Genomic DNA, 19,870 nt, shown 5'->3' with positions numbered 1-19,870 from the left:
CTGCTTTTGATAGATGAAACAAAAGCCACACACACTGCAACTCCCAGCACAAACTACTATTTCTGAAGTACAGTCACAAGCATAGCAGCTCTCACTTGAGTTCCCCCCCAAACCTGGAAGAAAGATGCTGATACCACCTGTGAGGCCTGATCCAGAACATTCACAATAGGTCTGACACTCAGCAAAACCCTGCAAAGACAGGCAAGGGGACAAGGCGAGGGGATATGGCTTACCTTTTGTAAAAAGGCCTCCTGACTCTTAGGTGTTCAAAGTTACATCCTTAATCACACAGCTGAGAAGCAAGGCACCCTCCACTCCTTCTGCAGGTATGGCACTGTTCAAAAAGAAACCCCAGATTCATTAGGTCAAAAGGAGTGAGACCAAGAGAAGGCTGATGGCTGGAGCTTACTAGTTAAGTCATTCACCTAGGGAAGGGGAAGCCTGCAGGTTCTGATCCCTGAAATGTTTATACATTACATACGAAACAATAATAATTACTGGACTGGAAAGGCAAAGCTCCCACTTTGTATCACTCTCCAGGGAAATTGTAGGTTTAAAACCTTGATAACCAGGCTGAGAAAGACATGAACTGTGAGATGTGATAAAAGCTTGCCTACACGCCACAAAGGAGTGCTGCGAGACAACAGCATGGGTGTAGCCCAAGTAATACCCCTGCCCTGGCTCCTCTCAGGCCCTCAGCCCATCAAAGGCCCATCTCCACAAGTTCAGAGGAGCACAGGGACACAATGGCAGATGGGAACCCCAAGGAAGGACTCAGAGGAAGGGAAGACCTGTCCAGGCCCCTCCCAGGGCTGTTCCAGGAAAGCCTCAGCCCCAGGGTGCAGGCATGAAGCCCATCAAGATGAGTCAACACCATAGCAACTTCAGGACTGAGGGGGGTTGCAGCCTGCAGATATAGGACACATTATGGGATGCAAGGGAAGAGCATTTCAGGATTGCACAAGACTTCTTATGGGATGCTTAGGGGAGGAATCAAAGGCAAAGGAAGGGAGAGATCTAGGTGATTTGGGAAGGAACAAATGTGGGAAAATAGAGGGATAAGGGGTTAGAAAGGGCCAGGTGTGTGTGAGCAGTTTGCTGGGTGATGTGCTTGTCTGCCACACCCTGCACCTGCTCAGCACAGCCCATTCCTATCTTCTTATTAAATTCCTTTGTAACTCTTTTCCTGAGTGAAGAACTCTCTATTTTGGGCGTATGTGGTGTATGGGGGTCTGAGGGCCAACTTCTAGTCAAGCCATGGGTTGGAGAGCCTGTGTGCCTGGAGAGATGGGTGTGAGTTGACTGAAGTGCCAGCAACTGGAACGGGACCTGCAGGTCATAGGGGCCCCTACATGTCTACGGGACCAGCGGCTGGAGCGAGTGAGGGTCTGGGTGCCAGAAGCTGGGCTGGTACGGCAGGTACCGTGTGCCTGGGTGCCAGTGGCTGGAGAGACCCGAGTCAGTGCCAAGAAGTGCCATCCACTAGAGCAGACCAGGGCTCAGAAGCCTTTACGTCAGTGGTACCGGCAGGAGCGAGCATGCGAGTGAGCGTGTCAGCATTAGTCGCGATCAAGCTGGACTAGCTGGCAAGGTGATGTTCCCTGAGAGCCAGGGAGGTAGGAGCAGATGGTGCAATGCTAATGGCAAAACCCCAGGAGGAGCTGGCATGTTAGACTGGAAGTACATGCTCAACCTCGCTTCAGTTGGACCTGGGAGCGTGGAGCTGCATCCATCTCACCTCTCTTGGGCTGACGGATCTGGCCTGATTCCTCTAACATAAACACCAAATATTTCACTTTGTGGGAAAGTGCTGTAGACCCATACCAGCAGGCAAAGTGGGTAGCAGTAGATGTAGGCACTGCCATGGTTTTTAGGATAATTTTGCCCATTCTTTCCAACAAACAACTGTAAGACATACCTTGGAAAGATTATAGCCGTGAATCCTGAATGAATGAAAATACTGGTAGAAAAGTTTCAGACAGTTTTTCTCTCTACACAGTACTAGGGTACGTAGACCCTATTTTGAGATATCTGACAAACTCCATGCATTGATGGGAAAGCAGAGCCCCCTAATTCTGGAGCTGAGTTTCCAAGGCCAGGTACCTTGGGTTAAGTGTTGGCATATCAAGTCATTTCACTGAATTAAGTGCTTTAAAAAAAAAAAAAGTAATATATAAATACTGGCACAACATTTGCTTTTATCTGCTGGAACGGCCCCAGTGCTAGAAAAGTTATTTGCAAATCAGTATAAATGGTCCAGAGAACTCCTTTGCCAGCTAAGTTAAACAGCGGACAATCAAAGAGTTAAAACACGATTCCTTCAGAGGCACTGGGCTCTCCTTAGGGCACTGGGGAAGAATACTGATGACATGGTGCTCTGAAGATGATCTCTTCCCTGTTTTTTCTCTGCCCTCCACCCCAGGAAAATCCTTTCTTCACTGCTTATGAATTTTATTTTCCAACCACACCTCTAGCCCTAGGAGAGCTATTCCTAGAGCCTTGTGTTTTTCAAACTGTTGATGCACACATTATCTGAATTTCTTTAAAAGGAAGGGCTGCTAAAGGGTGGGTCCCAAAGCTGCACGCATGGTGTGAAGGAAAGTAAAACAAATGTGCACAGATGCACTCCTAGCAACAACTCTTACAGTAATATAACAGTAAATACTCTCCTTTCCTCCTAAGTTTGTATTTACAAGATACAGGTTATTTCTTGCAGTCTCTCCTCAGAGATTTAGCATTAATGTATCAGGAACTAGACTGGAATATAAATTATTTTCCACAGCAGTGAAAGCTTTTGACTTTAAAAACGCTCACCTGTTCTCATTGAGTTTACATCACCACAATTTTATACGTTTTTAACCATGTGATTGACTACTCCTATATGTTTAACAGTAAATTCAATAAGTGGTTCATAAACATAAAACAAACCATTTCACTGGATTTGAGCAAGACAAAATAGCCTCCAGAAGACTAAACTGCACCAGCATTTTTTAACCCTCAGAGAAACCATCCACCAGTGAGACGCAAGAGCAATCTGATCTGACCTTACCTGCCAGCAGTTCCAGCAGTGACAAACACAATCAGCTAACACAATCACAATCGTATTTAAGCCTAAACAACAGCTACCTCCTTTGGAGCTAAACAGACTTACATTACCTAACCAGAAGATGAAAAAAGCAGCTAGACTGAGGAGGACAGGCAGAGTTTTACAGTGATTTGGAAATGCATGTAAGTGTTTTATCACCGTTTTCATCCTCATGTCTAGGTTTACAGTAAATTCAAGGGAACTCTGGGATAGAGGATTGGAAAGAATCTTCCAACTCAGGGCTACACCATTTGTTTTTATCGAGATTGTCTGGGTAACTCCACAGAAGATGGCTGCATGAGAAGCAGCGTGCTAGCTCTTGTTCTGCTGCACTACGCAGGCTCTGCAGGAACTGCAACCAACTGAAGGACATCCCCCAAAAGACAAGAGGAGCGATGAGGAATGTGGGAGACATCACATGCCTGGGACAAGCAAAACCTGGGCAGAATTTAATCAAGGCCTGTGCCAACATTGCCACTTCAGTAACCCTGTCTCAGGTCAAACACAGGGTCCTCTGTTCCAGGCAACCAGATTTCACAATCCCTTCTGTAAACTCATTAAACTCTGTTTTAAAGCCAGTTGTGGTTATTGCCCTGCTAATTTCCTTTTTTTACTATGGTCAGTGAAGATCATTCGTTTTTTTGAGAGAGATCAATAGAAAGCTTAAGGGGGGAAGCATCTCATTCTGCTCGTCAAGATGATACAGATCAGATTATTTCCAGCCTTTACCTTATCTGAACTGTGACTCACCATGCAATCTTTCAGTGAAGGAAGTGTCAATGAGATAGATGAAAGGGAAAAAAAAATGCAACAAAAAACAATGCCAAAACAGAAAAAGAGTATGGACAGCAGCCTCAGTTTTGTTTAACACGAGCTCACTAATTATTTTTAATAAGCAAGTTTGCCTTTCCAAGCACATGCACGCCCTCTCATCTCCTCCACTTTTCTACCACATCGCTCAAAACCAAACCCAGGCCTCTTAACTGAAGTTAGTCTTCACCTCTTCCCCCACTCCTTCCTGCACCTCCTGGGCCCCTACCCCTGCTATCTGTCACCCCCTGTTCTCACCTAGGACCCCAGCTCCTGGTAGCGCTTTGAGCACTACTGCAAGCGTCAGAGTAGGCACATCACCATGATCATCTCCTCTCACGGAGTACCAGCTCTTTTGTGAGCTCGGAAGGAGAGGAACGCCGGGAGCCAAAGGGGCGTGCTGCACAGGCACCTCTCCCGCCAATGCCCAGCCCTACAGCGAGATGCAGTAGGATGCCTGCTTTTGGCCTAGGTGACGTAGCTGCAACCAGTAACAATGATCTCTGAATATTTTCATAAGTCTCATGTACCAGTTGATGTATTTGGGATATGGAATTCCAGTTGGTCTCTTCTTCTCTTCTTTTGTTTGTTTATAGATGTGAACACAGCTGCCTGCATAAATTAATGCAGCACAACTCTTTGTAAGGATTTTACTAAATTTAGTATATAACATTATTCAGATTGAGAGGATATAGAGGAGTATGACCCTTTTACTTTGAAAAATCAGTATATTCCCATTTTTTGAAGGTGAGGAGCCTGCATTTTTGAATGTCTATGAGAACTTGGTGCAAGCTATTGCGACCGTCAGGTATTTCTTATCCTGCAGCACCAAAGAACATTTAAAAAAAAAAAACCCCAAACCAACAAACAACCCTGCCATGCTCTCCTGAAGGCCTGTCTTGAGGTGGCAGTTAAGGCCCGCAGCGTGCCCGCGCCCCTGAGGAGGCCGCCCAGCCCGCGGCTGAGGGCGACATGCATGAGGGAGGGCGGCATCCATGAGGGAGGGCGGGCGTTAACGTGTAAGGGTTATCCTCCCCTTCCCGCCAAAAGGCCGGGGGGGCGGGCGGTAACGTGCCACAGTTAACCTCCCCTTCCCGCCAAACAGCGAGGGTGGGCGTGTGCCGCGCCCGGGGAGGCGGGCCGCCGGCCAGACCCGGTGCCGCTCAGGCGTGGCGGGCAGAGCCCGAGGCCCGGCGAGGTCTGCGGGCGTCGCCATGGCGCACCGCGGGGGTTCCCGCAGCGGGTTCCGCAGCCCTTACGGTTTCTTCGTGCGCGACCAGCTGCCCGAGCTGCGGCGGCGCGGGCTGCCCGTGACCGGCGTGGTGGACGCCGTCCCCTACTGCTCCCAGGCGTGGGCGGTGAGAGGGCTAACGCCGCTTAATGGCGGGGCGGGCCGGGGGAGCCCCGCGGCGCGGCCCCGCTCCAGCCGCAGCGTGCCGGGGCCGTGGGTCACGGAGCCGCTCCCTGCCTCTTGCCGTGTGGGGCAGCAGCCCCCGCCGGGCGCATCCGAGCGGTGCGCCAGGGCAGGTGGCGGGGCACACACACCGCACACGCAAAACGGCGTGGCCTTTCTCAGAGGGTGAACTAGCTGGCGGCTCAGCTGCCGTATGTTTAGCGGCTCAAGGGAGTATGTTGAGGGGCTTCAGCTGGCTCTAGCGAAGAAGCACAAGCTACGGCGGCCTCCTCTCAGCTGCGGGGGGCAGCTCTGGCTTGTGTGCCATGGGGAGTGGCATCCGTGGCTGGCAGGAGTCCTTTCGGAAGACCTCCTGTTTGTGGTGGTGGTGGCCCAGTGCTTGTTGGCCCCCGTCTGAAGATGCTTCAGAAGCCTGTGCTTGCCAGGTGTTTTGGACAAAAGCTTATGGCTTTGTTAGGGAGAAAGCTACTGGAAATGTTTGAGATGATGTTAGCAGTTGGCAGTTCTTGCCAAGCATTGATAATGTCCTTTAGAAATGTGCAATTAGTTTCTTACATGGGGTTTGTTGGTTTGTGGGACTACTAGAAGGAAGCAATAAAAACCTTTTAACAATTTGCTTTCCTTCAAGTTGCTGACTAAGGAAGAAAAGATGGCATATACAGAGAAGGCTCGTAAGTGGAATGAAAAGAAGCGCTCTCAGAAGGCCGTGAAAGAGGTAAATGCTGAGAAAGGAACACCCTTCAGTGTGGCTAATGAGAGGTTTGGTCAGCTGTGATGCTATGGAAGATCACCCGCTCTCTGTAGCCTCCAACCTGTGGAGGTTAGGGCTGCTGTGGTAGCCTGTACCGTTACAAAGGTTATGCAGAAAATTGTTCTGGTTTGAATTAAAGGTGAGAATACGCTACAGTGTTTTAAACCAGCACGGCTTGTTCCATTGGGCTCTTCTACCAGTAAAATGTAGTTCTCTAACAACTTTGTTATATGTTTCACAGTATTTTGCAGTCACTGGCTTATTAGAATGTTTCTTTTATTTATAATACTGTAAATTGGTATGACTTCTGGTCATACGTTCATGTTGCTTTTGCTTTGTGAATGTCTTTAATTTAGGTGGTTCTTGTCTGGAGTCCTGAAACCACATCTTGTATGCAACTGATCTGGCATTCTTGAGTAGCTGCGTGGTGGACCAGGTCAATGAAGTGTTGCAACCTATGCACAAAAAGAATAATTATACCTTGCCATTATTTTTAGGTTGGTTTGATTATGGAGAGAACAGTAAAGCTATGGTGGAGGACAATGAAGAATCCCACAATGTAGAAGTAATCTGTTGGGTTAGGCTGAGTATGGTTGTGGTCAGAAATAGTGCTAAACAGATCCCTTCTACTATTCACTGTCTAGAAAAGGTGGGAGTTGGGATGTCTTTTTTTTTTTTTTTTCCTTCCCTTTCTATCTGTCTCTCTCAGCAGTTCCCTGAAGCATAGTTTGCTTCAGAGGTTGAATTATGTGAGGTGTCAGAAAGCTTATTTTATTCCAGTCTTGGTTGGCAGTGTAAAAACTTGTTTGTCAAAGCAAAGAGCCTGATTGAGTAAATGGATAGTGCTGCATTTACTTCTTTATCCCATATTGCTAGTTACTGACTATAAACTACGAATTACCGGTGAGGTAAATTTTAGGACTTTAAAACGCTTACACGATGCTGGATAGAATGACAGGATGTTTGTAGTTTGGAGTAACTAGTAAATCTGGATTAGTTAATCTAGTCAATCTAGATTAGTAGGGAGATGTTAGGCAATATTTTCTGATTTTCGGAGCCTGCCTGTATGGGAAAGAGCTGTTTAAAACATGAGCATCGTTGTGTTATTTAGCAGGCTAGTGGTATGTAATTAATGAAGCTCTATTTTCATATATAATGGAGAGCTACATGAAGTGACAACTAAGTCATAAATGGAGGCTTCTGTATTCGCTTCCACAAGCGGTAGCATTTTAAAAAGTTGTAGTCAGGGAAAGAAATAATTGCTTTACTGAAATAAAGAACATCATCCTTATTGCCTGTCAGTGGAAATAGGGGAGTGTGTATGTACAAGATTATACGTGATCTCAATTTATTAATCACACCCCTGTACACAGACAACCACAGTTATTTTGTGTAGAGAAAGATCTCGGTCATCTTTTGGAGATGACTTAAGCTTATTTGGATGGGACTAATTCCTCATTTTATTTTAAATATTTCAAACTGATAATCAACAAACTTTGGCTAAAATGGTCATCTGGAATTAGTGTACCTAGATGTGATGTTATTCCCAATTTGGGTCTTGAATGTTTGAATTCTATAAGCCTACGAGGTTTCTCTTCCTGTCCTCTTAAAAGCTTATTGTTTGCATGGATCTGCAATGCTTAATGGGCATATGTGCCTCTCTTACTTGTTCTGTGCCCGAGCAATCTGATGACTTCCTTGAGGCTTTATTAGCTTTTCATGAATTCAGTTCCTAGTCAAAGGAAACTAACGTGTGTGTCAAACTTTTTCATAAAGTTTACGGAAAAATTTTTGAAATTCCAATTTGAAAAGTTCCTCACCTGTGACAAGTGGTTGAACCTAACAATTTATTTTTTTAATTACATTTTGTAAATTTAGCGGTAGTCCTTTCCAGTTGTAGTGGGTTGACTGAGGTACTAAGATACCTATCTCTTTCTGTTAGAAGAGGAATCTCGCCTTCCTGGTCTGCAAGTACACAGGCACTTGTACATAAACTGCGCAGTTGTTCCACCTAACCGTAACTGTTAGCGGACGTTAGTTTTCCACTAATATAAGGAGGTGAAGGACTTTATTGGGGGTTAGTAGACTCTCTTGATTTTTTTAACTTTCTCATCTTTTCCAGACATGTAATCTGGCTGATCCAGTTCCTGCTTGTCTGACCACAAAGATGTCCATTGTTGCTTCTCTTCCAGATGCCTCTGCTATGTCTTGGAAGAATGACCAGGGTATAGTAATCTTAAAACAGTTGATCCTGGTAGATAAAAGCTTGCCCTTTATAGATATTCTCAATGGTAGCTATACAAAGGTTGTTTACATTTTGCTAATAGCCATCTGTGTCAACTGTTTGCTTTAAACTAATGGTCTCCTGCTGTAAAAAGGTCTTTTGTGGTATGGAGGGAAGTCAGTGCAAATGTCCTCATCTGTCTGTCCTGTCCCTCCCCCCCCAAGTAATCCTATCTTTTGTTTTTTTAGCTTGATGGGAGTATAGCCACTAATAGTTTCTTTACAATTATTTCATGGTTTTTAAGAAAAAGGTAATTCTTCAACTTCTACATTTATGATTTGCAAGAACTAATCCAAGTTCAGCATAAAAGAATACTTGTACTGATTTTAAAGGGTGAAGAGTTGTTAGATATTGAAGTTCAAAACTTGTGTGGTACAAGTGTTAAATAAAACGATGACCTGGCCTCTTTGGGAGAATAAAAGAGGGGATATGTACTTTGTCAGTGCTTTTATAACATCCTGGCTTGCTTCCTTATTGAAAGAACTCTTGAAAACTAAACTTTTCTTATCTGTACACCATCTTCAAATTGATGTTTTAATTAGAATTGAGTAATGAACACATCTGTAATCTTTTCCCCAGTGAATATTACATTATTCTGAAAAATGATAAATGTTAGTGCTTACAAGATAAGTAAAGCAGCCAGTTAATATAAGCTATATCTATTGTGTGGTTAAGTCTCAGCTCAAGCCTTTTACTGAACAAGTCTTGAATTATTTTCTCGTTGTCATGGTTATGGAGAGGCAGGAAAAAGTAGCTTCATAAAAAGCATGATACCTGTTAGCATCCTTCCTGCCAGAGGTCGTGCTCCCCTGTCATTGTGATGCAAATTTGATCGGGTTGATCATGGTGGCTTGAGCTGACATGATCAATCTTTAAACTGAACAAGAGGGATAATGATAAGGGGTAACTGAGATGCATGTTGTGATGGTGGTCCTTAATATTTCTCAGTAGAAGTCCTGTATGGTTCCCTGTAGCTATATCCTTCTCTTTCATAAGGAAAGCAGTTCACACTTGGGTAGGAGAAATATCTTTCCTATTACCCTGCAGCTTGCAGAGTTTAAGACCCATGTGGGAGTGTGAGAGACAAAAAACCAGGCCTGCGAGAAACATGGACTGAGAAAAACAGCCTGAGAAAGAGAGAAAAGTTGAGGCCCTCCGAGCTAAAGAATGCCTCAAACACTCGCAAGATGAAACTAGAGTCATGGGGTGGATGGTGTGGAGGTCGAAGCTGCCCAAATAACACAGGATGCAGCTGGAGGAGGGTGCCCTGTGGAGACAGGACGGCTCTGCTCTGGTGCACCTGGCCAGATTTCAAGGGCCATCTGTCTGGTGAATGACCTTTGCTTCATTATCCACAAAATGCATATTAAAGTTAACATCCCTCAATATGCTAACGAAGACTAACATGATCATGCTAATTACATCATCCCATGAAACACCTTACCCCTCCCTGTACATGGGATACGTAGGTATGTGGGTCGACCTAGAGGATGGACCCAAGGAAAGTGGGTATAAATCAAGGGGGGGGCACCGGAGAGAGTGCAGTGAAGCGAAGAAGACGGATGCCTCCTGGAACCCTCGCTGGTGGAATCGACGCAGAAACCCAGACTGGTGATCTCTGTTCCTCTATTCCCTCTATCTCCCTCCTTTCCTTTTTCCCATTTTTCCTTCACTACCATTAGACATACTGTATTGCTTACACAACTTGCTCTATACTTAGCCAATTAGTACTTTGTGGGTAGTTAATAAATGTATATACTTAGTTCAATTAGTACGTTGTGGGTAGTTAATAAGTGTTTGAACTTTGAGACTTGTCTCACCATCGTCCACTCTGTTGGGGATTTGCGAATCTGAGTCACTTGTCTCCCTCATCTGAGCGGGATGTGACAGAGAGAGCACCAGCATTCAAGCTTAGTTCAACTGGTGTTAAATGCCCCAAAGACTGGCATACAGCATTGTTTCTGTGTAACAACAGTTATGCATCTCTGTTACTTAGTAGAGCAAGTAGGAATTTTGATGAGGGGCAGAACTTCAGGGTAAGGATTAAATAGCTATCTTAAACTTCAGTGAGAATGTTATGTGACACACATGAAGAGAAGGATTAAGGTGTATTATGAAATATTTTTCATAGTTGATACTTTTAAAATTATTAAACAATAAATTTATTTCTTAACATTTGCCTTGGGTGTTCTTCTTTGGGAGCTCATTTAGCGATAGAGAAACAATCCTTTTAATTAGCAGACTTCTCATATCCTCTTACCCCAGAAGATTATTACCAGCTCATTTGACTTGTGTAAGTTACTGAATTGAGCTTGTGAGACTGCTTTGCAGGTACTGATTTTTTTTTTTTCTCCTCCTAACCTTATTTTCCTAAAGGGTGAGGAGACCTATCATAAAAAGGAATGGTAGTTTCTGTTGGATTCCAGGCCTCTTAATATTCTTGTGCGTTTGAGGGTTGATTTTTTTTTTCTTTATTTTTTTTAATTGGTTGTATTTTGGGTGATCTCTACACACAGTAGCATCTATGGAAGGTTGTACCTGGACTACCAATATTCCTGACTTGCATAAGTATTAGTTACCTTGTCATCTCAGATACAGAGAAAGATCTGTGTGTTTTACTTGATCATTACCTTACTTTACTCACTCATATGATAAAGTGCACTGAAGCTTTCGCTGGATGAAGAGAGGCCAGGATGACTTGCTGTAACCTGTGGAGGCTCTTTTTTTTTCTTTCAGCTGTGATTGCAGACATCTTTTACTTCCTGAACATTTACAGCCATGGCAAGCTGCCGTCCTACTGTGAACAGCGCTTCCTTCCTTGCGAGATTGGGTGCGTCAAGTACTCCCTACAGGATGGCATAATGGCCGATTTCCATCACTTCATAGATCCAGGTGAGTTCCAAGGAAGGGAGATGAGTAGTTTATCTTGCTTTGGGGTGAGAGGGAGGCTTTCTAGTGTCACTTACTACTACCCAGATTAGATTTCTGGTATTGAGACAGGGTAATTTCTTTGACTATAAGTGGTTGGACTTCTTAAAATATCGGAGCGGTGCTGATTGTTTCTGAAGAGATGGACTTAAGCGTCAGAACTGTGGCAGGAAATCCAGGAAGGACCTTCAGATGTTTGTGCTTTATATTTCATGCCAATGAATGTTTGTCTTGATTGGACCTAAACACACACATTATATAATATACTTTCTTTTTTAAAATGCATATAACTGAAAATAACATTTTCAAAAATAATTGTGGCACTTGCACAAGGCCACGAGGGAAGATGAAGCTGTTCCTTTCTGTACATGAAACTATGGTGTGTAGTTGAGAGTTAAGATCTGTCATTGTGGACGTTGGATGATGATTGTTCTGTTTCTCCTGTCTCCCCTGCTCTTCTGCAGAAGAACCACCACGTGGTTTTCGGTACCACTGTCAGGCTGCTAGTGAGTATCAATGGAGAAAAAGAATGGTATGCAAAGGCGTACAGTTTTAGACTCAGCTTATCTGATCTTTATCCAAATGTTTTGTAAGTCTACAGTTCCTCCTTCTGGGAACTTGTCAAGATTCAAAGAGAAAGGAGTGACAGAGCAGCTTGTTGCAGTCACCTTTTATATGTTTCTTGTACCCGCAAATGGCAGAACACTTCACCCAAAACGGTTTTGTCAATGGCAGAGTTATTTGTGTTCTGTCTTCCTATTTTAATTCAATAATAACAGCAGTATGTTCTTCTTAAATGGGACAACACTGTATAGCTTTAAATGCTTTCAAGCTCATTAGAGCAGAGCGTCCTTCCCTTGATAGTCCTTGTGTGTATCTTTAGCACGAAGTGCTAATTCGTAACAGGGTAACTCAGAGGTACTAGTTTGTATTTAAAAGTTGTGTTTTGCAGCTTTACATATATCAACAAAGTTAAAGTATTTATGCCATTGTTATGTCTGGCTTGGCCTGCCTTGTTTCCCTTGTGACTCTTAAGTAGTGTTTATAGATTCCAGTTTGTTTCTATTAGGACGCTTCCTTCCCTTCTGTACAGAGGGAACAAACTTGGCCCGTGTTTTCCTATGTCAAATACTTAGGTAACGGCCTTTTAAAAGGGGTGAGTGTGGGTGTGTTTGCTCACAGCCCAAACCCACCAGTCTTCTGCTGACAGAGCAAGGTTTTCATAGCTTAATCACAGACACTGTATGTGGAGAGGAGGTGTGTGTGTTTGTGTGTATACACATATGTATATAAAAAGATACAAAAGGGGGGGGGAAACTGTATCAATTAAGGAAGCAGGACTTCTTACAATTTTTTTTTCCTCTGTCCCGCCCCTTCATTAGGTGATGGCACTCATAGGATCCCTATATCTGGATTTCATCTTTCACGTACTTGTTATGCAGTTGTCTTACGGGAACTTCTTGAGTTTGTCCAGCCAGTCAGAGGTGTTTGGCCTCACTTCTACTGCAGGGTATGGTCGAGGTCAAGGTCAAAGTAAGATGCTCTAAGTCAAAGCCTCTAATTTCACTTCTGTTGGATGACTAAGGAGATAGTTAACTCTAAAACCTAATGAGTGGGAAAAGACACTCTTTTTCCAAAGTTTCCCAATTCCATGCAGGAAGAAATGGTCCCTAGAAGCTAACCTTTTTATAAAGCAGAGACTAATTTTCTGCCTTCTTATTTTCAGCCTGCACTTTGGTCTACTGATGAACATTTCACTTGGTCTCTGACATCATTTTGACTTAGGTTAAGGGCTTTTAAGATTGTCTTAAATTGATTGTTCTGAATAATAGTCACACAGTCCTGCTTTTCTAAGGGATGTTTTTATGGTTTTATTACTCTTTCCCCATGAGAATACTGTACATCTTAATTTTTGCTCAAGTTTCATTTGCCAATGAGCAAAACAAAATATTAGGATTCAGAGGTGTTTGACAGCTGTATGATGTTTTGATTCCATTTGAGCTTAATGTTACTCGTTAAAATGGCAGGCAAGGTCAAGGTCTTAGGCTCCATCCATAAATACAGGGCTGTGAAGAAATATGCATGAAAAAAAAATCTCAGAGCACTTAGTGGAGACACCTGTAGTATGGGTTAATGTTTAACCTGTCCCCAAACATTAGTCCAGAATTTCTCCTGGGGTTTGGTTGGAAGGCCTCTGTGGCATTTAGTTCCTCTTCAAGAGAACTTTCAAGAAGGGTGTACATTCAGTCCCACAAACGTTGAATTTTGTTTTGGAGGTGACTTTGTCAGACGTAGTCAGAAGTCTTGCAGATGTCAGAATTATATACTGTACTTCAACGTGACTGAAATTTTCTTTCCTCTAGTCTGATGACCGATTCCGAATTAACTGGTGTCTCAATCGAATGGCCAGCATAACAGGTGGGAAATGGATCATTTATGGCCTACCCCCAAGAAAGAAGGGATATGTAATCATGGACAGCTGTATTTGTCTGAAAATCTTTGGGTCTCAAAGGTTTAGTAAAAGATGGTACTGATAGCTAGAACTACTTTGCATGCTTCTCCCTCTTCTTTTCCTCCTCGTCAGTGACAGTAAACCCGTGGTATGATCAGCTCTAACTGGCTAATGAGCAGATCTGTAGCATAACATACACTGTTTCTTGCTCAGCCAGTTAAAGGAGCGTTACAGGCAGTGAGATTACTGCGAAGGTGAGTGTATGGTAACACAGGGGAAAATGTAACAGCTTCTGTGGAGAGGTGGTCCACAAGTAGGATACATAATTACTGAGATGGAGAATATTAGGGAAATACAAGATGACCCACTTTGCTAGGAAGCTAGGTTTTATTAAAACCACTGGTGGAATAACTTGTTAAGGTTTACAAGAGCTTTGATGCTCTGGTAAGAGGCTGGCCACTGAACAGGGACTGACTGAGAAGTGAGTTGAGCAGAATATTCACTGACTCTTGTTTTCCTGACCTGGATTTTCTCTGAGCTACAGGCATTGAGAGCCATCTGGAGCTTCTTGCTGTAGAAGACCTGGTAACAGAACTGTACCAGAAGAAACACCAAAAGGAGCCATCCAAGACTTGGGTGTGTAAAGAACTGGATGTCTTCCTGTGGGATTTCTCCAGTAATACCAGGTATGTTGGGTTCTTCTTTGTGGAAACATTTATTAGCCTGATGTGTCTTGGTGCCCTACATACAGCTTGTATGCTTCCAGGACTGAATATTCTGTAAGCTTTCATATCAGAAATGTTTCTTGTGACATCATGAGTACAACTGGAAATGAAAAATACTTTCCCAAAAGACGTGTAAAGATAGATGGCTTTTTAATGCGGAGTCTAGGGCCTAATTTAAAGGAGGGGGTGAAAAATGGGAGTAAAATATATTGTGATATTTAACGGGAAATCATAGAAGTGGGAAGATTCAGACTCTCTTGGAAGCATAATTTGGATGGGACCTGGCTGTTGCTATACATCCAATGCCTCATCCTGCTACTGTGATGAGGGACAAGGTATGTTTGCCAGTGGTATCAACCAAGTTCTCAAGCATAAGATAGATGCTATCTTCTTCTTCTGGAATGAATGTTTTTAATTACAAATCTGGAATCCAATTTACTTTGTAGGACTTTTTCCTTTTTTCTTTTTTCCCTAATGTCTTGAACACTAAAGCTTTTCCTGCTTTTCAGATTCTTCCATGTTTGTACAAAGAAGTCATATGTAGCTTGTGGTGTTGCGGGGAAATATTTAATATTGATGCAGCTAACTTAGAAATATACTTGTAACTTTTCCTCTGCCACTGTTTTAAGTAAGAACCAATAATGTGATCTCAAATTTTAGTAATTTAAAAAAAGAAAAATTATCCTGTTTATGTTATGGATTTTAAGATCCATTGCAATAATCAGTGTCACTATCTTTTTATAGTCAGACAGTTTTCCATTTCCATGAGTATCTTCACACTAGAGGGAGACCTTAACAAGAATGGACAAATGTACTTTAAAACACATATTTGGAGAGGAAAGTGGGGATGCTTATACTAAGAGGAAGTATTTTACATTAATGGGAAACTTCAAATTGTTACCTTTAAATTCCCATTTGTCTCTTAGGATTCTCTTTTCACCCTTCCCCCCTCCTTAGCGTGAAGCAGTTTGCCTGTGAAGCGTGCCTTTTAACTCTGCATAAACCACTTAGAACTTAGTTTTTGAATACTGGTCCTCTGAAATTTTAAAGGCACTATATGGTCACTGAGACAAAAAGATAACATATTTAATATTTGTTCTTGTTCCTTCTGACCAGACCAACTATTCATGTTGATTAACAATGTAGATGCTTCTGAAATAAGCCTGAACTTCATTTCATGTAGGTGCAAGTGGCATGAAGAGAATGATATAGTCTGCTGTGCTTTGGCATCCTGTAAGAAAATTGCGTGAGTATTGCGAAGGAGTTACCTCCAGTATGGTGACTGTTTACTTTGTTAGAGATGCATGTTTTTGGCTCTGACTTCTCTGGCTGCTGGGAGCACTGTAGTGGTAGATCTTGAGTTTTAGTTATTCCCTCCATCCCCAAGATTTTGTTCTCTTTGTAACTTCCATTGTTGTTTGTATGGCTTAGCAGTATGCTATAAGTCTTAACAATTAGATGTAATGTAATTTCATTCAATCACTGTAGTCATCCTTTCACTACCTCCACTCACTATTGGAGAGTTGAGGGAAGTGTTAATTACATTAGAATTCACTGTTTTTCTTCAGAGGTTTAGTATACCTGTATTTGAAAAATTCTCAGTATATTCTAGTATATCTCTACTTTAGAAACTTTTATACTGCCCTACGTATAATGTAGATACGTAAGGTTCTGTAATCTTTTTGGCGTGGGAAAAGGGAAACAAGGAAATGCCATTTAAGATCCCGATCAGTAGTAGAGGCACTTTGAGAGAGATAATAATGAATAGTCTTTCATTCAAAAAACTCTTGTTATGTACTGATATGCCTTGCAAAAAAATGTTGCTTTTCACACTTCTAAGTGGCTGCATTTGATAGCGTGGGGCAGCAGTTGTTTTAATTTAATGTGTAGCTGTAGAATAGGCTGGTGGTCTTGGAAGGATGCAGTGTAACTATTTAGCTGCTGCAATAATGTCCTTCTGCCCTCTGTCATCTGCTCTGTGCATGTCAGTCTGGTTGCTCTTGTTTTCCAGTTGAAGTAAAAATGCTGTGCTTCTGTACATGAGCATTACAGCCCTCTTAGCCATACTTTTCTTGTTTTCTTTTTTTCTTTGTCAAGTTATTGCATCAGTAGATCTTTAGCTAGTGTGTATGGAGTCTCGCTGACAGCAGCTCACCTACCTCTTCAAGACTCTGATTATGGTGAAAGCAGAAATACCAAGATGGTGATACTGGATGCTGGACGTTTTCAGGTCAGGTTCTTCAGACTGACATCCTGTTTATTTCTAGTTAACGTGAGTGTTCAAACTTGCCAATTTCAGATTAGCTGTTTTCTCTTTGGATGCTGTCTTTTGTGACATATCTTGGGCAGACCAACGAAAGAAAAATAATCACTAGCTGGGACACTTCTTGTCACTTTTGACCATAATTCGTAGATTTCATGGATAGTTGTGTATAGCACATTTTAGAAGACGTATATTATTTTGAACATTTGTGTCTTCATACAGAAAATGAAGGTTCAGGGTTCTGGATGTGACAGACATTTCGCTTCTCCAAGTCAGGATCAAGAGTCTGTCCCTGCTAATTGTGAGTTTGAAACTTTCACATTTGTAAGGGTAAAGAGGTATTTAAATTTAATCCAGTTGCTGCTTTTTAAAATTTCTGGGCTTAAATGTTGCCTGTCAGTGGCATAAAGCTTAAACAGCTCTGCATGAGCTACACTTATTCCTGCATATGGATTTCATTGAATTTCTGAAGACACAAACATAAAGAGCTGCCCTTTTCTTACTGGATGCAATCTTGTGGTCAAAAAGGTCTCTCAAAATTTAGTTTTTCTTATAAATGTTGCTCTCTGATTTATACCCCCTTATTTTTTCTGCTACGTGAAGTCCATTCTCATATGCTTAGGTGCTTTGAGGCAGGGCCATCTTTAAAATACTCTTCTTGCTCTTAAGTTGTCATATGTGCAGACGCAGTACTTGTTGCAAGTATTCTGTTATAATTCAGTTTACAAAGACTGCTCATTTAAAGTCTTCTGTTTGGAGACAAATTTTTTTTAAGAGAAGGCACTTGAGCTCAGTGCATCGGAGTAGTTCATGGCTAATCTCCAGAGGAACAGAATCAAGTTTGCAAGACAAATAACTGTAAGAATTCTGAGTGTGCAGCTTATTTTCTCGCATATAAAACACACGCTGAATTAAACTCTGAGATCTTATGGTCTTGGTGTTTATAGAGGACACAACCCCTGTCTCTTTATATTAGAGAATAGGTTCAGCTCCACAGCATACAAAGAACAATTCCATTAATTTGTGCAAGCTGTGAAGGCTGATTTGATTTGCAAACTGTATTTAATTTAATAGGTGATTCTCCATGTGGTGTGAAGACTGCCATTTATGGAGCAAGTACCATGCGAGGAAGAGGAATTACTCGATTGCTGAAAAATGCATCTGATCTATCCATGTCTTTTAGTAATTGAAAGGGTTGTTTGTTTGGTTTTTTTTTTTACATCCAGGACAGCTGTAAATTATAATTTTCCTTGTTTCCCTAAGATAACCAGCAGTTTCTCCAGACTGTTTTTCATCTTATATGCAACCCTTCACAGTTCAAGTTCTTGTTAGAATGGTAAAACTATTGACTGTATTTAAAGAAGACAAAAGTCTTGTTTATTATCTACAGAAAGACTTCCTTTGAAGGGACCTGACAGTTGCATCCTCTCTTTAAAAATACATGCCATACTAGTTCTATTTCTTAATGGGTGGAGTGCAAATTCAAGATCTGTTAGTCAATATCATTGGAATAGAAGAATTCTTTAGTGGCCAATGTAGCTTTAAACAAGTGCTTTATTGCTTCTTTAATAACATCCTTCCCCTCTTCAGCATGTGGAAGATAGAATTTTGGTGTATAACAGTCTCTCATCAAAAAATGATGGGGGGGGGGAGCACTGAAGGTATGAAGGGCCATACTAAGGGCATTAAAGGTATAACAGTCTCAAAGGTTTGCTATAATTTGTCAGTTCTAGCCATGAAGAGTGTGAGTCATCATTCAAGGCAAAAAAAGCAGACTTTCTATGGAATGTCTTGGAAGAAACGTGGTGGCAAATTTATCCACCTATTAATGTTCTTTTAGAGGCACAGGCTGTATACATCAGGAACAAGTACAACATAGATTATTTTTTTTCCCTTTAAAAAGAATGCATGTCCCTCAAACTTAAAGACTGAAGCAGAGTGTAGGTGTTACAGGTTTTTTTTGAAAGGAATATCAAATTCAAACTGATACATTAATCTGCAGATATAATTTCACGCGTTTAGTCAGGCTGGGTAGATACCAGTCAAAATTATTTGAGGGCACATAAAAACTGGGAGGCTGTCTGATGTATTACTAGGAAGTTAGAAGTTCCGTTTTATGGAGGTACAAGTCTTGGACTAGTCCCCAGAAAGTTGTCTGTTGTCTGAGCCTTGTACTTAAAGCTTATTTTTTTGAGTTGTTCCTGCATTTTGTTGCAACAGAGGTCCATTTGTGAACTACTATTTCCATAGCAACTAACTGTGAAAAGACACTTATTTCATTCCTTGTAGGAATTAGGTAGTTCATGCTTCTGAAAAAAACAACCAAACAAAACCCAACCAAAATAAGATGATGTAACAAGTGTCCGTTTAGTAGTGGTAAAGGCTTCTCTGCATTGGAATAGAGTTGTTTGAGTTTTAAGTTTCTTAACTGACAGCCATTGCTGCATTGACATTTCAAAACATACAGAGCTGTACTCTTTCTGAATTATTTTCAGAGGTCAGTGCTGCAATAAAAGTTTCAGGTTCAATTCTCAGGAAGAAGAGAATTCATTTTTGTTAAAATACTTCTTCACTATCAGTGTAAGTATACAAACCGAAGAGTATTTGTTACTATGTTTAAGGTATTATATATCTTCAAGCAGTTACAGAATCTGAGCAGAAATGGAGAAATGCAGAGTTAGGGTTCCATGGCATGTCTGTACCTTATCACTTGTAACTTAAACAGTATATAAGCTGTAGAAGACCTTGTTATATGCTGTAGGCAGAGGACTGTTAACTAGGGCAGTAACTGTCTTACTGTAATAACCAACAAACTGTGGTGGTTTTTGTAGTGAAAACAGTAAGATCTATAAAATGAGAATGAATACACTAACTTGATGTAGCCCATTTAATGCTATTATTCTGCATATATTGAGGGGGATCCCTAACAGCTGTTGGAGGATTATAGAAAATCCTTTAATTTTGGAGCTCTGCTTCCCTGGTTGTTTTGCAATTTGAAACTGTTTGATTTCTTGAAAAATAAATTCTTAATAAGAAGCATTACTGTATTGTGCTTTCCTTTAATGGAAAAGTAAAGATGAGGGAAAGATGGTGACTTACAACCTTAGCACACTTCTTAAGTGCAAGGAATAGTACTGGTAAGACACAAACTGTGGGTC

General features: G+C 41.8%; 1 protein-coding gene across 1 annotated transcript; it reads left to right on the top strand.

Annotated features, from left to right (window-relative positions):
- Nucleotides 1-5,109: 5,109 nt before the first annotated feature.
- On the top strand, nt 5,110-19,751 carry MAEL (maelstrom spermatogenic transposon silencer). The gene is made up of 12 exons (XM_074816703.1): nt 5,110-5,253; nt 5,938-6,024; nt 8,183-8,285; nt 11,081-11,236; nt 11,737-11,778; nt 12,655-12,782; nt 13,636-13,690; nt 14,269-14,410; nt 15,633-15,695; nt 16,547-16,679; nt 16,935-17,013; nt 17,787-19,751. The coding sequence occupies exons 1-12, from the start codon at nt 5,110-5,112 to the stop codon at nt 17,900-17,902; spliced, it is 1,248 nt and encodes a 415-aa protein (XP_074672804.1). The 3' UTR covers nt 17,903-19,751.
- Nucleotides 19,752-19,870: the final 119 nt, after the last annotated feature.

The sequence above is a fragment of the Strix aluco genome, chromosome 2 (genome assembly GCF_031877795.1).
Source record: "Strix aluco isolate bStrAlu1 chromosome 2, bStrAlu1.hap1, whole genome shotgun sequence".
In the NCBI taxonomy this organism is placed as follows: Eukaryota; Metazoa; Chordata; class Aves; order Strigiformes; family Strigidae; genus Strix; species Strix aluco.
This window is presented reverse-complemented; position numbering and strand designations above follow the sequence as displayed.